The 19,089-nt window shown below is 43.1% G+C and overlaps 1 protein-coding gene across 2 annotated transcripts; it reads right to left on the reverse strand.

The window, feature by feature from the left end:
• Positions 1–690: 690 nt before the first annotated feature.
• Positions 691–15,454, reverse strand: gmppb (GDP-mannose pyrophosphorylase B). Of its 2 annotated transcripts, none has more exons than XM_014168338.2 (9): positions 15,260–15,454; positions 14,200–14,421; positions 11,721–11,801; positions 11,571–11,619; positions 10,229–10,371; positions 9,513–9,671; positions 7,824–8,030; positions 6,392–6,574; positions 691–3,722 (listed from the first exon to the last, which is right to left on the reverse strand). In XM_014168338.2, exons 2-9 carry the CDS (start codon positions 14,326–14,328, stop codon positions 3,591–3,593), a joined length of 1,083 nt encoding a protein of 360 aa, XP_014023813.1. In that variant the 5' UTR covers positions 14,329–14,421; positions 15,260–15,454; the 3' UTR covers positions 691–3,590. The 2 variants fall into 2 exon arrangements, with proteins under 2 accessions (XP_014023813.1, XP_045561019.1); XM_045705063.1 differs by having other exon boundaries at positions 15,256–15,441.
• Positions 15,455–19,089: the final 3,635 nt, after the last annotated feature.

Genomic DNA, 19,089 nt, shown 5'->3' on the forward strand with positions numbered 1-19,089 from the left:
GATTCAGGCGTACGTAGCACAAACCCACGCGCTGAAGTTAAATTGCGGGGGACGAGAATGAGACAGTCAACCATACTCTGGGATGTGATATGAATAATGAATCATTTCCACCGTGTCTTTAAAAAACAGATGTATGACGGAGCCAACTTTGCTTACACACCCAACAGAATATAAACATCGGTATGAAACAGGACACAATGTTCAGTAGAACTAGGGTTTTTTTTGTTGTTGTTGGACAAAATATTTTTTCTTAATTACTAGATCTACAGTCAATAGTGAAATCACACATACTTCAGACAACATGAACTGAAATGGCACCTTATCCGTACACCGTTTATCATCAGAGCACTATGGGTCCCCTGGTCAAATTAAGGGCACTACATAGTGAATAGGTTGTTATTTCAGGAACAACCTTTGTAAATGTTTATCAAATACCGTCACCTGTAGGCGAGGTTAAAAAAAAAAAACCTTCAAAATGACATCACTTTGTGTTTTCTGAATAAATACTTTCCATTTAGAAACTAGAAAGTCATTTTCCATGGAACAAAATGTACCGGACTTGCTCCAGCTGGCCAGAAGTGTTCTCATGCTTTTCCAATAATGGTAGAATCAATTTCAGTTATTGATTGCTGTCGCAAGTCTCATTAATGACCCATTCACACAGAAAAGTATCCAGAGATACGTCAGCCATAAAGTAGGTAGAGATGTGTTTGAGAAACGCTTCTCATTTTTATTGATATCGTTCATCAATAAATCTCAAAACAATATTACATACATTAGACAATTGTGTGATAGAAAAACGAAGGGGAAAAAAATAACAATTTGTTCAATTAATTAATTATATTAATATGATAAAACTACTTCATTAAAAGGAGTCCACTTCATTTGGACATCAGTAGTTACTGTTTGATTGATTGACAGGTCCACTGATAGCTTCCATGGTGATTGACACATCACAAATCGGTTAGACAAGGGATACATTGAAGAACGATCTTTACATCAAACTAGTTGCAAAATTCCCCTGAGCTTTCTTCAAAATCCTGGCTGGATTTCCTGGCTATTCCCTTGTAATTCCAGGAATATTCCAAACAAGGATTTCTGGAAAAACCGGCAAATTTGGGTGAAAGTTAACGGGAATATTCAAACCTACTGCTCACCTTTAGAAGAGAAAGATGTATATTTTACAATCTGGACGTTTAACTCTATATCGCAGTACTCTAGTGGTCTTTGGGGGAAAATACAAATCGGATCAGTCACCGACAAAACAATTCCTCTTAAAAAAGACGAGCTATTTAAAAAAAAATGTTTAGTCATTTAGCAGACGCTCTTATCCAGAGCGACTTACAGTAGTGAATGTATACATTTCTTTTCTGTGCTGGCCCCCTGTGGGAATCAAACCCACAACCCTGGTGTTGCAAACACCATGCTCTACCAACTGAGCTACAGGGAAGGCTGTAGCAATAATATGTGTAGGCTTTGAATGAATCTCAAAAGTGCTTCCTTGATTCCTCACCTTCTTTCCTCTCAGCTCCTTCTCAACGTGTCAGAAACAAAGCAGGAGACAGGATGCGAAGAAGGACTTTTACGAGTATCGTTTGATTTTGATTAGGAAATTTGATTAGGAAATTTGATTAGGAAATTTGATTAGGAAATTTGATTAGGAAATTCAAATGGAACGGCTCACAAAAGGGGGACAATTTCACAGACACTGTTGGGTCTAAACGATCAGCTTAACCAGAATCCTTAAGATCAAAACAAAAAAGTATTATTATATTCTATTGATCGATGACGATCCTAATCAAACCAACAGTAGAGTCAGTAGACTGGCAGCAGAAGAAGTTGGCATCAGAGCATAAACATCCCAAATGGCACCATATTCCTTATTTAGTGCACTACTGTCAACCAGAGCCCCCAGTCAAATGTAGTGTAGTAAATAGGGAATTGGGCCCTTAAGGCCCTGGTCAGAAGTAGGCCATTATATAGGGAATAGGGTGCCATTTCAGACACTGACTGTCTATCCATTTCTACCACCATATTGGCAGGTAGCCAACCCAGACTCAACCCCTAACCAGCCAGACTCAACCCCTCAAACAGCCAGACTCAACCCCTCAAACAGCCAGACTCAACCCCTCAAACAGCCAGACTCAACCCCTCAAACAGCCAGACTCAACCCCTCAAACAGCCAGACTCAACCCCTAACCAGCCAGACTCAACCCCTCAAACAGCCAGACTCAACCCCTAACCAGCCAGACTCAACCCCTCAAACAGCCAGACTCAACCCCTCAAACAGCCAGACTCAACCCCTCAAACAGCCAGACTCAACCCCTCAAACAGCCAGACTCAACCCCTCAAACAGCCAGACTCAACCCCTCAAACAGCCAGACTCAACCCCTCAAACAGCCAGACTCAACCCCTCAAACAGCCAGACTCAACCCCTCAAACAGCCAGACTCAACCCCTCAAACAGCCAGACTCAACCCCTCAAACAGCCAGACTCAACCCCTAACCAGCCAGACTCAACCCCTAACCAGCCAGACTCAACCCCTAACCAGCCAGACTCAACCCCTAACCAGCCAGACTCAACCCCTAACCAGCCAGACTCAACCCCTAACCAGCCAGACTCAACCCCTAACCAGCCAGACTCAACCCCTAACCAGCCAGACTCAACCCCTAACCAGCCAGACTCAACCCCTAACCAGCCAGACTCAACCCCTAACCAGCCAGACTCAACCCCTAACCAGCCAGACTCAACCCCTAACCAGCCAGACTCAACCCCTAACCAGCCAGACTCAACCCCTAGTGTACATAGAGGTTTGAATCAGGGTCAGCAATATGGCAGATATGGATCCTTTATTTATACAGGTTTGCTTCATTGAAAAACAAAAAGGTATTTTGCAAAAGAGAAGTGTTTAAAAACACCCCCTAACCCACCAGAAGGCAAGGTGATGCTACTATCATACTGCATGTACCTCAACTAACCAACTGATTCAGATCTACTTCAGAGTCTATGGTGGAGGAGCTAGGAATCGATTCAGATTTATTTAAGAGTCTATGGTGGAGGAGCTAGGAATCGATTCAGATCTATTTAAGAGTCTATGGTGGAGGAGCTAGGAATCGATTCAGATCTATTTAAGAGTCTATGGTGGAGGAGCTAGGAATCGATTCAGATCTATTTAAGAGTCTATGGTGGAGGAGCTAGGAATCGATTCAGATCTATTTAAGAGTCTATGGTGGAGGAGCTAGGAATCGATTCAGATCTATTTAAGAGTCTATGGTGGAGGAGCTAGGAATCGATTCAGATCTATTTAAGAGTCTATGGTGGAGGAGCTAGGAATTGATTCTAGACCAGGCCATAGCTAGCTAGTTGTCCTTGGTTTAAAATGTTAGCCCCCACTACCCAGACCCTAGCCTGGGTACCAGTCTGTTTCTGCCTTCATTCCACTCCTCCGTGCTAAAAACATATAGCATATGACAGAGGACAAGGAGTGGAATGTTAGCAGAATCGGACCGGTACCCAGTACTACTAGAACCCTTGAAGAGCTTGAGGCCCGGTTCTAATAAAGCCCAGGTGGCCTGTCTGTTGTTGTAGAACTACATGATGATGCGTGGTTCAGGCACTGAGTCGGTGATGGACTTGTGAGGAAGCACATTGGCACCATTGAGGTAGAGCTCATCGTTCACAATAACATCCTCCCCGAGGACTGTCACGTTCTCCATACGCACCTGACAGAGAGAGACAGGGAGAGAGAGAGAGGGAGAGAGAGAGAGAGGGGGAGAGAGAGAGAGAGAAAGAAAGAGAGAGGGAGAGGGAGAAAGATAGGGAGAGAGAGAGAGAGAGAGAGGGGGAGAGAGAGACAGAGAGAGAGAGAGAGAGGGGGAGAGAGAGAGAGGGGGAGAGAGAGAGAGGGGAGAGAGGGAGAGAGAGGGAGAGAGAGAGGGAGGGAGAGAGGGAGAGAGACAGAGGGAGAGAGAGAGAGAGAGAGAGGGAGAGAGACAGAGAGAGAGAGAGAGGGAGAGAGACAGAGTGAGAGAGAGAGAGAGACAGAGGGAGAGAGAGAGAGAGAGAGAGGGAGAGAGACAGAGGGAGAGAGAGAGAGTGAGAGAGGGAGAGAGACAGAGTGAGAGAGAGAGAGAGGGAGAGGGAGAGAGAGAGAGGGAGAGAGAGAGAGAGAGGGAGAGAGAGAGAGACAGAGAGAGACAGAGGGAGACAGAGAGACAGAGAGAGAGGGGGAGAGAGAGGGAGAGAGAGAGAGAGAGACGGAGAGAGAGACGGAGAGAGAGACGGAGAGAGAGACGGAGAGAGAGACGGAGAGAGAGACGGAGAGAGAGACGGAGAGAGAGACGGAGAGAGAGACGGAGAGAGAGACGGAGAGAGAGACGGAGAGAGAGACGGAGAGAGAGACGGAGAGAGAGACGGAGAGAGACGGAGAGAGAGAGGGAGAGAGAGAGAGAGAGAGGGAGAGAGACAGAGAGAGAGAGGGGAGAGAGAGGGAGAGGGAGAGGGAGAGAGAGAGGGAGAGAGAGGGGAGAGAGAGAGGGGGAGAGAGAGGGGGAGAGAGAGGGGAGAGAGAGGGGGAGAGAGAGGGGGAGAGAGAGGGGGAGAGAGAGGGGGAGAGAGAGGGGGAGAGAGAGGGGGAGAGAGAGACAGAGTTAAAGAGTTAGATAAAAGCCCTAGGACACATACTGTATACATGTGAAATAGAGACATTTATTCAAAAACGTTATTTGAAATGTTTGAGCTGATGTGCGTTTGATGATTTTGGCTTGGCGTTTGGGACTAATGATTGCTCACAGACCTCGGTCACACACGGGACACTATGTGAAATACTTTCATTGAGGGAAAAGAGCACAGTCAGGGACAGATACTATCACGACAGGGAGAAACCCAACAAATATCTTCAGTTTCACTGGATATTTTGCTTCTAGATCAAACAGACCTGAGTCACACAGGCAGCGTTTATACAGACCCGCCCAGATTCAGCTCTTATACAAACGATTGGACAAAAAGATCAGAATTGGGCTGCCTGTGTAAACGCAGCCCATACTGTGTTTATGTGAAGTATATTGAAGTATGACTTGGGAGTCTGCAGACTTTTGGGATAATTCCGTTGTGTCATATCCTGTGTACCAGACCAACTGAATCAAGCACACCAAGTATTTGTGATGTCACATCTCCATGTTACTCAGGCAGGGTGTGTTTCCATCAGCGGAGTCATGTTAAACAGTGTCCTCCACCAGCCCAACAAAATAACACATTCCATATCACAGCTATTCTATTAATATACACTACCGTTCAAAAGTTCGGGGTCACTTAGAAATGGCCTCGTTTTTGAAAGAAAAGCTAATATTTTTGTCCATTAAAATAACATCAAATTGATCAGAAATACAGTGTAGACATTGTTAATGTTGTAAATGACTATTATAGCTGGAAATGGCTGATTTTTATGGAATATCTACATAGGCGTACAGAGGCCCATTATCAGCAACCATCACTCCTGTGTTCCAATGGCATGTTGTGTTAGCTAATCCAAGTTTATCATTTTAAAAGGCTAATTGATCATTAGAAAACCTATTGCAATTATGTTAGCACAGCTGAAAACTGTTGTCCTGATTAAAGAAGCAATAAAACTGGCCATATTTAGACTAGTTGAGTATCTGGAGCATCAGCATTTGTGAGTTCGATTACAGGCTCAAAATGGCAAGAAACAAATACGTTTCTTCTGAAACTCGTCAGTCTATTCTTGTTCTGAGAAATGAAGGCTATTATTCCATGCGAGAAATTACCAAGAAACTGAAGATCTTGTACAATGCTGTGTACTACTCCCTTCACAGAACAGCCCAAACTGGCTCTAACCAGAATAGAAAGAGGAGTGGGAGGCCCCGGTGCACAACTGAGCAAGAGGACAAGTACATTAGAGTGTCTAGTTTGAGAAACAGACGCCTCACAAGTCCTCAACTGGCAGCTTCATTAAATAGTACCCGCAAAACACCAGTCTCAACATCAACACTGAAGAGGTGACTCCGGGATGCATGCTGCATATATATATATATATATAGATCGATAGATAGATAGATAGATAGTCTAAAATCAACACACATTTACTCATCAAGGTCTTTTTTACGTCAGCAGGTGTCACAAAATGTGTCACAGTAAGCCTTTGAGTATAGTCTAGAGCGTGGGAGTGACTGAGTGAGCGTGTTGCTTGGGGAGACCATGTGTGTGTGCGTGAAGATGGAGTATAGTTAATGAAGGAGTAAACAGTCCTCTACTCCTAATATCTCTGTGGTATTATTACACAGATATAACTATATTCAACAGGCTCTAACCAACCACTGTGTGTGTGTGTGTGTGTGTGTGTGTGTGAGAGAGAGTGACTCTCTCCTCTCCTCACCCACTGTCCTACGGAGGAGCTCCACCCTACGATGCAGGACTCGAGCCAAGAGTGTGATCTGACCCTTGACCCCTTCAGTACCGTACACCTTTTTATCCTGACCCCGTCCTCCAGCACCACCCCAGCCCCGATGGTCACGTTGGGCCCGATGGTGCAGTTCTCCCCTATCTGGGCAGTAGGGTCCTGGACCAGAACACAGAGCAATGACAGGTTAGAATATGGCATGTATTCATAAAGCTGATCTTGGATCAGGTCCATCCTGTCCATATTATTAGGTTAGAATATGGCATGTATTCATAAAGCTGATCTTGGATCAGGTCCATCCTGTCCATATTATTAGGTTAGAATATGGCATGTACTCATAAAGCTGATCTTGGATCAGGTCCATCCTGTCCATATTATTAGGTTAGAATATGGCATGTATTCATAAAGCTGATCTTGGATCAGGTCCATCCTGTCCATATTATTAGGTTAGAATATGGCATGTATTCATAAAGCTGATCTTGGATCAGGTCCATCCTGTCTATATAATTGTATTCATTATAAATCTAAAGGCTAAACTGATCCTAGATCAGCACACTGACGACAATGAGGCCTGTTTATATCTGATTGTCTGACGAGGCTCCCTCTGGTGGGATGTGTCTGTAACTGCAGGAACATAACACATGTAACTTATTTATACAGTAATTGATGGAAAGGACTAAAATCCTACACCAGTGAATGTCTATATTTTGTGGCTTAGTCCAGAAACACCAAGCCAATCAGAGGGCAGCTAAATGGAGGAGCCGCCACCAAGCCAATCAGAGGGCAGCTAAATGGAGGAGCCGCCACCAAGCCAATCAAGGGCAGCTAAATGGAGGAAACACCACCAAGCCAATCAAGGGCAGCTAAATGGAGGAGCCGCCACCACCAAGCCAATCAGAGAGCAGCTAAATGGAGGAAACACCACCAAGCCAATCAGAGGGCAGCTAAATGGAGGAGCCGCCACCACCAAGCCAATCAGAGGGCAGCTAAATGGAGGAAACACCACCAAGCCAATCAGAGGGCAGCTAAATGGAGGAGCCGCCACCACCAAGCCAATCAGAGGGCAGCTAAATGGAGGAGCCACCACCACCAAGCCAATCAGAGGGCAGCTAAATGGAGGAGCCGCCACCACCAAGCCAATCAGAGGGCAGCTAAATGGAGGAAACACCACCAAGCCAATCAGAGGGCAGCTAAATGGAGGAAACACCACCAAGCCAATCAGAGGGCAGCTAAATGGAGGAGCCGCCACCAAGCCAATCAGAGGGCAGCTAAATGGAGGAGCCGCCACCAAGCCAATCAGAGGGCAGCTAAATGGAGGAAACACCACCATACTACTACAATGTTCTGTCAGATCTGCCTGTCTTGTTGAACGGAGATATATGATCCAGTGTCAGACTGGTTAACTCACCACCAGTACGTTACCCAGGAACCCAGGCCCAGTCTTCAGTCTGTCAGGTGTGTGTTGTCTTACAGACTGCAGGTACATACACATCCCCGTCAGGAAGTCCTTAGGCTGACCAATGTCCATCCAGAACCCTTGTAGCTCCATGGCATAGAGATGGTTCTCCTCAGCCATGAACGGGAAGATCTCTTTCTCAATAGAGGTGGGTTTCAGCTGGAAGAATACAATATACACTGAGTGTAAAACACAAACCAAACACCTGCTTTATCCATGACATAAACTGACCAGATGAAAGTTATGGTTCCTTACGGATGTCCCGCATTGATGTCAAAGAAGGATTTTTAAGACTTGAGACATGGATTGTGTATGTGTGCCATTCAGAGGGTGAAGGGGCAAAACAAAAGATTTAAGTGCCTTTGAACGGGGTATGGTAGTAGGTGCCAGACACACCGGTTTGAGTGTTTCACGAACTGCAACACTGTTGGGATTTTTACGCTAAACAGTCTCCCATGTGTATCAAGAATGGTCCATCACCCAAAGGACATCCAGCCAACTTGACACAACTGTGGGGAAGTATTGGAGTCAACATGGGCCAGCATCCCTGTGGAACGCTTTTAACACCTTGTAGAGTCCATGCCGCAACGAATCGTGGCGTTCCTAATGTCTCGTACACACAGTGTACATGCCACAATCCACTTCAGCACACCATTTTATCCAACGTGACTTACAGCATCGTAAACTCACCCCATTCCGTACAAATGTGCACAACCGCGACATTCAAACCAGGCTGCAAGGAAAACTAATGGGACTGTGGTGACTGTGTTGACTTCAAAATCTGGGGTGTGAACTATGTTTCTACTCAAGCGTTGATCGACATGGTAATGGTTCTATAGTATTGGAGAAAAGTTGAAAAAACCGGTCCCTCCGTTACATCATGACGTGTCGTAACGTTCAGCACGCATAAAGCAACTATTTCTGTCTTACAATCTCTGTCCACCAGGTGTAGCACTTCCCTCATCGTTTAAAAACAAGACATGGACAGTGACGGGGTAAGGGGGGGGGAAACCTAGTCATTTTTTGCGTCATCACTGCAAGCGATCATGACTCTCAAAAGCTGCTGTTTACTTCTGAAGATCACTTTAGCACAGCCCTAAAATACCGATTGAAATTCGACGCAAACCTTCAAATAGGTATGTAATGACACATTATATAAACTCTTTATAGTGTTTCATTTACACTTTAGAGGCGAGTTGGACAGATCGAGTGAAAAAAAAAGCAGTTTTGCCACATGACATCTGTCCTTCTCACTACCACGCATTAGTTTGGCTTCCCCACCCGCCATTTTTAAAAAGACCCGACGGAGCTCGTTGCCTTCTTGAATCATGCAGAAACGGGCAGCGTGGAGCTCATGTCATTGATTCTATTGGAAAGGGGAGAAATTGTGCTTTACAATGGTATTGACATTACAGTTGATCTGGAAGAGCTAAAATAAGGTCTATTGTACGGACCAAGGAGATGTACAAAAGTGAGTGAGTTTACATTACAGTGAGTGGACACATTTTCAGAACAAAAATCGGTTGAAGGTTTCTAAAATAGATTCTAAAATAGGATCCATGAAAGTGACGGTTTGTTTACTAGCTGTGTTGAAACAATCTTATTATGTGATAAATGAAGAGGTTTGACATCTGCACGAACCTTGATCCTCTTGAGCGTGGATGGACTGAAGACGTACATCCCAGCGTTGATCTTGTTGGAGACGAACACCTGGGGTTTCTCCACGAATCGGTGGATGCGTCCGCTCTCTGCCTCGTACATCACCACGCCATATTTCGACGGCTCCTCTACCTTCGTCACCTAGGAACAGTCACCAGCAATTGTTTGAGACTGCAATGTAGTCAGTCTACCAATCACCAGCAATTGTTTGAGACTGCAATGTAGTCAGTCTACCAATCACCAGCAATTGTTTGAGACTGACTACATTGCAGTCTACCAATCACCTTGCATCACCAATAACTCATTTAGAGGTCTTGTCTCGCTCAAGCTGATCCCCTGAAACAGTTTGACAGTGTTGATTGGCCTGCTCTAACAGCAAGGGTCCCTTGCTTTTAAACACTCCTGATAGGTTAATAAGCAATGTGGTAGTATTTCCACCTTGCCGTCCGATAGGCTGGGTGGTATTTTTCACATTTTAGTCATTTAGCAGACGCTCTTATCCAGAGCGACTTACAGTAGTGAATGCATACATTTGATTTTTTTTAAATCCCCTACTGGTCCCCCGTGGGAATCGAACCCACAACCCTGGCGTTGCAAACACCATGCTCTACCAACTGAGCCACACGGGACCCAGCCAATCCTCTCAGATCTACAGGAGTATCTAGGGTGTAGGAGCTACAGAGCCACCGTTAACTCACCACAATGGTTCCCTCTCTGCCGTGGTGCTTGTGGAACTTTAACATGTCCTCGAAGGGGAAGTCACAGATTACGTCACTGTTGAGGACGAAGAATGGCTCATCGTTGTCCGTTAGCAGCTCTCTGGCCAGAGCAAGAGGACCGGCTGGGGAGGGGGGACAAGGAAAACACACACTCTGGGTGAACAATTCTATTAAACTTTTAAAATGTACATAAGGATAAAGGACATACAAAAACTGGAGGTGAACAGCTCAATTCTATTCAATCATCTTGATTTTTATGCCAATGAAAGGATCTATTGCTGCTGGGTTGAAAATGGCCATATTTATTTATTTATTTAACTAGGCAAGTCAGTTAAGAACAAATTCTTATTTACAATGACGGCCTAGCCCGGACGACGCTGGGCCAATTGCGCGCCGCCCTATGGGGACTCCCAATCACGGCCGGATGTGATACAGCCTGGATTCGAACCAGGGACTCTTGCACTGAGATGCAGTGCCTTAGACCGCTGCGCCACTCGGGAGCTCAGAATTGCAACATTTACCTGGAGATACCTCTCCAGATCGCACTACTAGATGATCGGAAAAATCAAGTCAATTGATCAATAATATAATAATTATTTTAGCAAAAAGGTTTATTTTTTTATTTACAATCTGTAGAAACTATGAGAATAGAAAGGTTCAGAACTTGTGAAACAGCACGGTTGAAAAACATATGGCAAATAGAAATCCAATATGGATGGTGTTCTGAGATAGATGGGAGGGAGTTGAATGGAGCTGAAGGATGGGACTGGATGGTGTTCTGAGATAGATGGGAGGGAGTTGAATGGAGCTGAAGGATGGGACTGGATGGTGTTCTGAGATAGATGGGAGGGAGTTGAATGGAGCTGAATGTTGGGAACAACTAATAACAACAAGATAACTCATGTAAAACATAGTGTGTCCATAAAACGTATATTGGTTCAAAACTCTTGTGAAAGAAATAGATAGGAGAGGTTGAGGTTAGAGGAAGGACAGGAGTAAAAAAAATAAAATAAGAATAATAAAACTATTGTGATTTAGACTGGGCCCATAAAATGTATAAGCAGGAAGTAGAAGCCTAAGCCACTAGTAAACTCCAATTAGGGGAGGTAGGGTTAGAAAGTAATAAAATATATATTTTAAAGATTTGTGTGTGTAATATATATATATATATATATATATATATGCAAAAAAAATGTATGGGGGATTGGAAGTGTGGCAGACAATTATTAAAATAAGACACCACTGATCTGGTGAGATTTCTCCCTAACTTGTAGGAGTAGACTAATGACTGTACACGCCCCAGTTGATCAGCAGGTCGTACCTGTTCCAAGCGGTTCCTTCTCATGTGACAGGGAGATTCTAATCCCAAGCTGTGAAACAGAAACAGTACATGTGTCAAGTGCAGTAATTTGTTTACAAAAAGAAAAAGCTAAAATACAATACATACATTGACAATAGGAAAAAGCCTTACCCTCTCTTCCTGAACCCTCATCTCTCGCTCCAACAGATCGGACATGTAACTTACAGCCAGGATCACATGGTTAACTCCAGCCTGTCGACAGTCAGACACAGAATAAACAACATACACTTTACTTTCCTGGACACAAAACAGTTCATTATGCCGAGTGTACAGTAAGGAATAAGAAGGCCTACTGTGTGTACACTGTACTGGAGTAGGTAGGTACGGCCATTTACACTGTACTGGGTAGGTACAGTTGAAGTCGGAAGTTTACATACATCTTAGCCAAATACATTTAAACTCAGTTTTGCACAATTCCTGAAATTTAATCCTAGTAAACATTCCCTGTCTTTAGGTCAGTTAGGATCACCACTTTATTTTAAAAACGTGAAATGTCAGAATAAAAGTACAGAGAACGATTTATTTCAGCTTTTATTTCTTTCATCACATTCCCAGTGGGTCAGAAGTTTACATACACTCAATTAGTATATGGTAGCATTGCTTATAAATTGTTTAACTTTGGTCAAATGTTTCGGGTAGCCTTCCGGAAGCTTCCCACAATAAGATGGGTGAATTTTGGCCCATTCCTCCTGACAGAGCTGGTGTAACTGAGTCAGGTTTGTAGGCCTCCTTGCTCTCACACGCTTTTTCAGTTCTGCCCACAAATTGTTTCTATAGGATTGAGGTCAGGGCTTTGTGACGGCCACTCCAATACCTTGTGTGGCAGACCAGGGGGTTTGGTCAAGACGTTTACCCCTATCAGACACGGACAGAGAAGGATTAGCTCAGATTCAAGGGTGTTTATTTAAATAACAGATCAAAAAGAAAAGGATAGGTCTCCCCTATGAGACCCTCTCCGGGATGACGTCTTCTGGTATTCCGTGTCTGGCTGTATCCTGTCAGGAACAAAACTGAACTCCCTCTTCTTACCTCTGCAACTGTCAACAATACCATGGGAGTCCTTTCTTCCCCCGTTCCTCCTCTGTGCTGCAGCTTTATGGGCCTTGCACAGCTGGTGAGCAATCCGCCCTTGATTACTCACCAGCTCCCAATCAGCCCCAATTGGTCCTGGCTAGAGCGCCTGTCGAGACCTGGCACGTCCAGCAGATGGAGCCATCGCCTCGTGATGTATACTCCGTCTGTCACCAGGCCTCGATGAGTCTCCCCCTTGCGGCTGACCTGCTGTACGCCACACTTGACATTGTTGTCCTTAAGCCATTTTGCCACAACTTTGTAAGCATGCTTGGGGTCATTGTCCATTTTGAAGACCCATTTGCGACCAAGTTTTAACATCCTGACTGATGTCTTGAGATGTTGCGTCAATATATCCACAATTTCCCTTCCTCATGATGCTATCTATTTTGTGAAGTGCAGCAGTCCCTCCTGCAGCAAAGCACTCCCACAACATGATGCTGCCACCCCCGTGCTTCACGGTTGGGATGGTGTTCTTCAGCTTGCAAGCCTCCCCCTTTTTCCTCCAAACATAACGATGGTCATTAAAGCCAAACAGTTCTATTTTTGTTTCATCAGACCAGAGGACATTTCTCCAAAAAGTACCATCTTGTCCCCATGTGCAGTTGTAAACCGTAGTCTGGCTGTTTTATGGCGGTTTTGGAGCAGTGGCTTCTTCCTTGCTGAGTGGCCTTTCAGGTTATATCGATATAGGACTCGTTTTACTGTGGATATAGATACTTTGTACCTGTTTCCTCTAGCATCTTCACAAGGTCCTTTGCTGTTGTTTTGGGATTGATCTGCACTTTTCGCACCAAAGTACGTTCATCTCTAGGAGACAGAACGCATCTCCTTCCTGAGTGGTATGACGGCTGCGTGGTCCCATGGTGTTTATACTTGCGTACTATTGTTGTACAGATGAATGTGGTACCTTCAGGCGTTTGAAAATTGCTCCCAAGGATGAACCAGACTTGTGGAGGTCTACAATTCTTTTCTGAGGTCTTAGCTGATTTCTTTTGATTTTCCCATGTTGTCAAGCAAAGAGGCACTGTGTTTGAAGGTAGGCCTTGAAATACATCCACAGGTACACCTCCAATTGACTCAAATGATGTCAATTAGTCTATCAGAAGCTTCTAAAGCCATGGCATCATTTTCTGGAATTTTCCAAACCTTTTAAAGGCACAGTCAACTTAGTGTATGTAAACCTCTGACCCACTGGAATTGTGATACAGTGAATTATAAGTAAAATAACATGTCTGTAAAAAATTGTTGGAAAAATTACTTGTCATGCACAAAGTAACCTAACCGACTTGCCAAAACTATAGTTTGTTAACAAGAAATTTGTGGAGTGGTTGAAAAATTAGTTTTAATGACTCCAACCTAAGTGTATGTAAACTTCCGACTTCAACTGTAGATACAGCCATTTACACTGTACTGGAGTAGGTAGGTACAGTCACAATACATGTGAATGTTACAGTAAATAGATTACACATCAATGATGAATGAATATTCACAATGACAGGTTTTAAGAGGCACTAACCTTGACCAGGGCTTCAACTTGATGCAGAAGGATGGGCTTGTTGGCAAACTCTACCAGTGGTTTAGGGACACTGAGGGTTAAAGGTCTGAGTCTCGTCCCATAGCCACCAACTAGGATCAGAGCTTTCATCTTGGCCCGGTACGAGATGGGGTCATCAATGGGTTAGAGAGATCAGGGTGGCAGCGAGCATCAAGTCCTGGGAGATTGAGGTTATAGTGGTGCCTAGATACAATAAATCAAAACATGTGACATGAGTGTATCATCCATTGCTGTACAAGAACAGTCATACACGTGCAACATTGGATTCAGAGGTGTAGCTGTAAAGAAGTGTGTTCAGAAACAATTGCTGTTTAGATTGAAATGTAATGATTAAATCATGGCTGAAAATGTGTAATCTTTGGTTTACCCCTTAACAGTTATAACAGTCTAGTTGAGGAAGTGTTGACAGTGTCATGGGCGCTCACCCTCATTCACTCCCCTAGTAAGCGATTGCCCTTGATGGTACAATGCAAATAACCTTACAACATACTAGAAACCACGTATTGTTCCTGAATACACCCCAGCCAGCTAACTACGTGCACCTTTATAGGAGTTAGTTCTGCCTTCCTCAGTCCTAGTAGCAAGCTAGCTGATTAGCTAACTAACTGTCTGTCTAGACAAATACACCGTGATAACAACAAAGATGTTCAGCTGATATGAGTAAACAATCACAGTGGTTAACTCACAGGAAGATTATTTTGTTAACTACCTAAGTTAGATAGTTAGCGTCCTGTCTTGGTTAGCTAGCTATAGAAGATAGCTAAATGAATGAAATATGAAACCAGCGAATGAAATAACCGTCAAACATTTTTGCTGGAGAGTTCAGGCACTTCAAAACGATCTCTTTGAAAAGAAAGAAAACTATAAATACTCTAAATCTCTAGCTAATCAAACTTCAGACATCTACCTAGCTAACGTACAGTAAGTAGCTCCCTAGGCAACAATCGTTAACGTTAGTCGGCTAGCTGGATGGATGGTAGCTAAATCAACAACAAAGTACAAAAGTGCAAACAAAACTCACTCAAAAAAAGTTGATAAATCCCTTGCCAAAGCGTCAAGAAATAGCTCGAACTGACCATGTGTCTATATGACACGTAACCACTAAAACAACATGTAAAGCGGGTTTTAAATCGTTGAATGACAAGACAAGAAACACTTCAAAACCTGTCCGTCTGGGCGGATCTGGACCACAATGCATTTCGACTACAACTCGGGACGTAAAAAAGGGACGTTGGAATAAAAGACGTCTTTCACATTTGCCATTGTGGCAACAAAAGAAAACATAATTGTGGATATAATATGAATTTATTTAAGACTATATGAGTGCATAGTATTATCAGGATCTGTAAACATGCATTTTATTAGAAACCATAGCCGATAATACAACGTCTCAAACCTTGTTTTTTTGGCCGCGCCTCTTCTGTTATTTGTTTCTTGACCAATCAGAGAAAAACAACGTGGCTAGGAAGTGCTGTCAAAATGGCACTTTATTTATTTATATATAGTTGTGTCTTACAATATTGTTTATTTAAGGGAATGGACATGAAAACTAACATCGAAAATCTGGAAACCGTAAAATTGCCCACAATATGAGAGTAAACGACAGTGATTGAGAACCCCGAAAATGGCACAACACGATAAGTGCTCAACTGTCTGAGGAATCATACTGGGCGCGTTGTGAGGGTTAACAGAGAGGAAGAGGAAGAGAGAGACCCGACTCTCCCTCCAGCATTTTGGGGTTCCCAATCACTGTCGTTTACTCTCATATTGTGGGCAATTTTACGGTTTCCAGATTTTCGATGTTAGTTTTCATGTCCATTCCCTTATATAAACAATATTGTAAGACACAACTATATATAAATAAATAAAGTGCCATTTTGACAGCACTTCCTAGCCACGTTGTTTTTCTCTGATTGGTCAAGAAACAGAGTTTCGCTCACCAAGGAGTTTTTAGCCCACAAGTTGCTTTGTGGACAACAACTCTCATTCATAGAGTGGAGAGACGTGTAACTTGTCAGTATAGAGCCCCACAGTGGAAGTGTCATAATACCCATAAAACCTGGCAGTCAAACAGGGAAATATTTCCATTGTTTTTCCACCATCAATTTTTCACATAGGGGATTTTAGAAACCCTTAAAATATGGGCTGTGTTTTGTGTAGGTTTACTCTGGCGGGACGTTTTGATAACCGTATACATTTCACTCGGACAAAGTATTTTATCAATATATACGGCTCTATTTACGCTCAGATTCAAAAATTATAATTAATATCAAAGTAGACATCATGCAAGACTACAAATCCCTGCAAGCTCCTGCACATCCTCTCTAGCTAACACCTTTGCTAACAGGTATCGTGTTAATGTGAAACTTGCCCAAGACAGTTTCCGGAATTGTCAATTTAAGAAATGTATCCAATTTATTCATTACTAAATGTAGTTTAGATTAGATCGTTAATCCACAGATTCTTACCTTTGCCTCAATTCGGCAGTGTCATCCAGAGCGTCATCCATTTGCATTTCTTAATGATAGTTGCTAATGTGGCGAATTAGCATTTCATTTTGGGGGGATAAGTACAGACTAATATATTTATAAGTGATCTTGTCCACGAGAGATTTACACCGTTATCAAAACGTCTATACAAAACACAGCCCTTATTTTAAGTGTTTCTGAAATCCCCTATGGGAAAAATGAATGGTGGACAAATGATTGGAACCAGTTCCCTGTTTGAATGCTTGGTTTTATGGTTATTATCTTTGGTGGTAATAGAGCTCCCCAGCTTGTAGTCCTAAAACCCAGGAAATGAGTTACCTCTGGTTCGTTCAGCCATTCATATGGCAAACATTTATGATGAAAGAATATAGTTTTGGGATAAGGTATGAGGTTAACACAGGCTCAGGTGATCTTACACATTTTGTTTCTATGAGATAATATCAGTCAGTTAACATGACCTTTATGAATAAGGAAACCTTTATGTGCTTTTTAAAAAAATGAAAAAATGCTTCAAAATTCACAAAAAGTGAAGATTAACTCATAGAACAAAAAGTATAAGATCTCCCAAGCCTGTGTTAACCACATACCATAATATCGGTGTTTATCCAAAAAGCCATTCATTTCTACATAGGCTTTGTCCAATGAACCATGGCGGAGTTGGTGCCTACGAAAAGACGTCATTATTATTTCTCTCTATGGTGCTTTCAAGAAAACCGTGATCGGAAAGTTAGTTCCCAGGTGTCTTGAACGCACTGAAGTTGGAAGTCAGAGAGTTCTGACCTGCCAGTTGCTTTGAATGCGGCACAAGGCTTAAAACTTCTTCGGGATTGGTGTTCCTTTCACGGGATGGTTGAGCTAACGTAGGCTAATGCGATTAGCATGAGGTTGTAAGTAACAAGACATTTTCCCAGGACATAGACATATCTGATATTGGTAGAAAGCTTAAATTATTGTTAATCAAACTGCACTGTCCAATTTACAATAACTATTACAGTGCAAGAATCCCATGCTATTGTTTGAGGAGAGTGCACAATTTTTAACATGAAAAGTTATTAATAAACAAATGAGGCACATTTGGGCAGTCTTGATACAACATTTTGAACAGAAATGCAATGGGTCATTGGATCAGTCTAAAACTTTGCACATACACTGATGCCATCTAGTGGCCAACATCTAAATTGCACCTGAGCTGGAGTAATACATTATGGCCTTTCTCTTGCATTTCAAAGATGGTTAAAAAAAATACAAAAGAAAGGTTGGTTTTTTCTTTGTATTATCTTTTACCAGATTTATTGTGTTATATTCTACTACATTCATTTCACATTTCCACAAACTTCAAAGTGTTTCCCTCCAAATGGTACCAAGGATATGCATATCCTTGCTTCAGGGCCTGAGGTACAGGCAGTTAGATTTGGGTATGTAATTTTAGGTGAAAATGTAATTCTTAAGAGGAGTGAAGTCAGGGGAGGTGCATCTGCGACAGCCGAAAGTTGGACACTAATGTGGTTTTCTGACATCAAGGATCAGATCAACATGGCAGTGTTTATGCAAGTTTTTATTTATAATGTTGAAATAACTACCTGGCCTGATGACTCCTTGCTGTCCCCAGTCCACCTGGCCGTGCTGCTGCTCCAGTTTCAACTGTTCTGCCTGCGGCAATGGAACCCTGACCTGTTCACCGGACGTGCTACCTGTCCCAGACCTGCTGTTTTCAACTCTCTAGAGACAGCAGGAGCGGTAGAGATACTCTGAATGATCGGCTATGAAAAGCCAACTGACATTTACTCCTGAGGTGCTGACCTGTTGCACCCTCGACAACCACTGTGATTATTATTATTTGACCCTGCTGGTCATCTATGAACATTTTAACATCTTGGCCATGTTCTGTTATAATCTCCACCCGGCACAGCCAGAAGAGGACTGGCCACCCCTCATAGCCTGGTTCCTCTCTAGGTTTCTTCCTAGGTTCTGGCTTTTCTAGGGAGTTTTCCTAGCCACCGTGCTTCTACACCTGCATTGTTTGGGGTTTTAAGCTGGGTTTCTGTACAGCACTTTGAGATATCAGCTGATGTAAGAAGGGCTTTATAAATACATTTGATTGAAATAAACATGTTTCCAACCACCATATCACATCCTCACAAACTGAAATCATATGTGTGTGGATTACACAATCAATTAGTGAGAGAGAGCCTCAAATTTCCCATTGGTTTGTATATCCACTGCTAGCTAACATGAATACAAAGTTTGTTCCTGTTTCAGTCATGTCTTTGGTCACGGTTGCGTGGGTCAAACAAAAACAACCTAATGATTGGTTGACAATAGAACCTCCCACAATCCAGGCGATGGCTTCAGGATGAAGTTG

The sequence above is a fragment of the Salmo salar genome, chromosome ssa22, assembly GCF_905237065.1.
Source record: "Salmo salar chromosome ssa22, Ssal_v3.1, whole genome shotgun sequence".
NCBI lineage: Eukaryota > Metazoa > Chordata > Actinopteri > Salmoniformes > Salmonidae > Salmo > Salmo salar.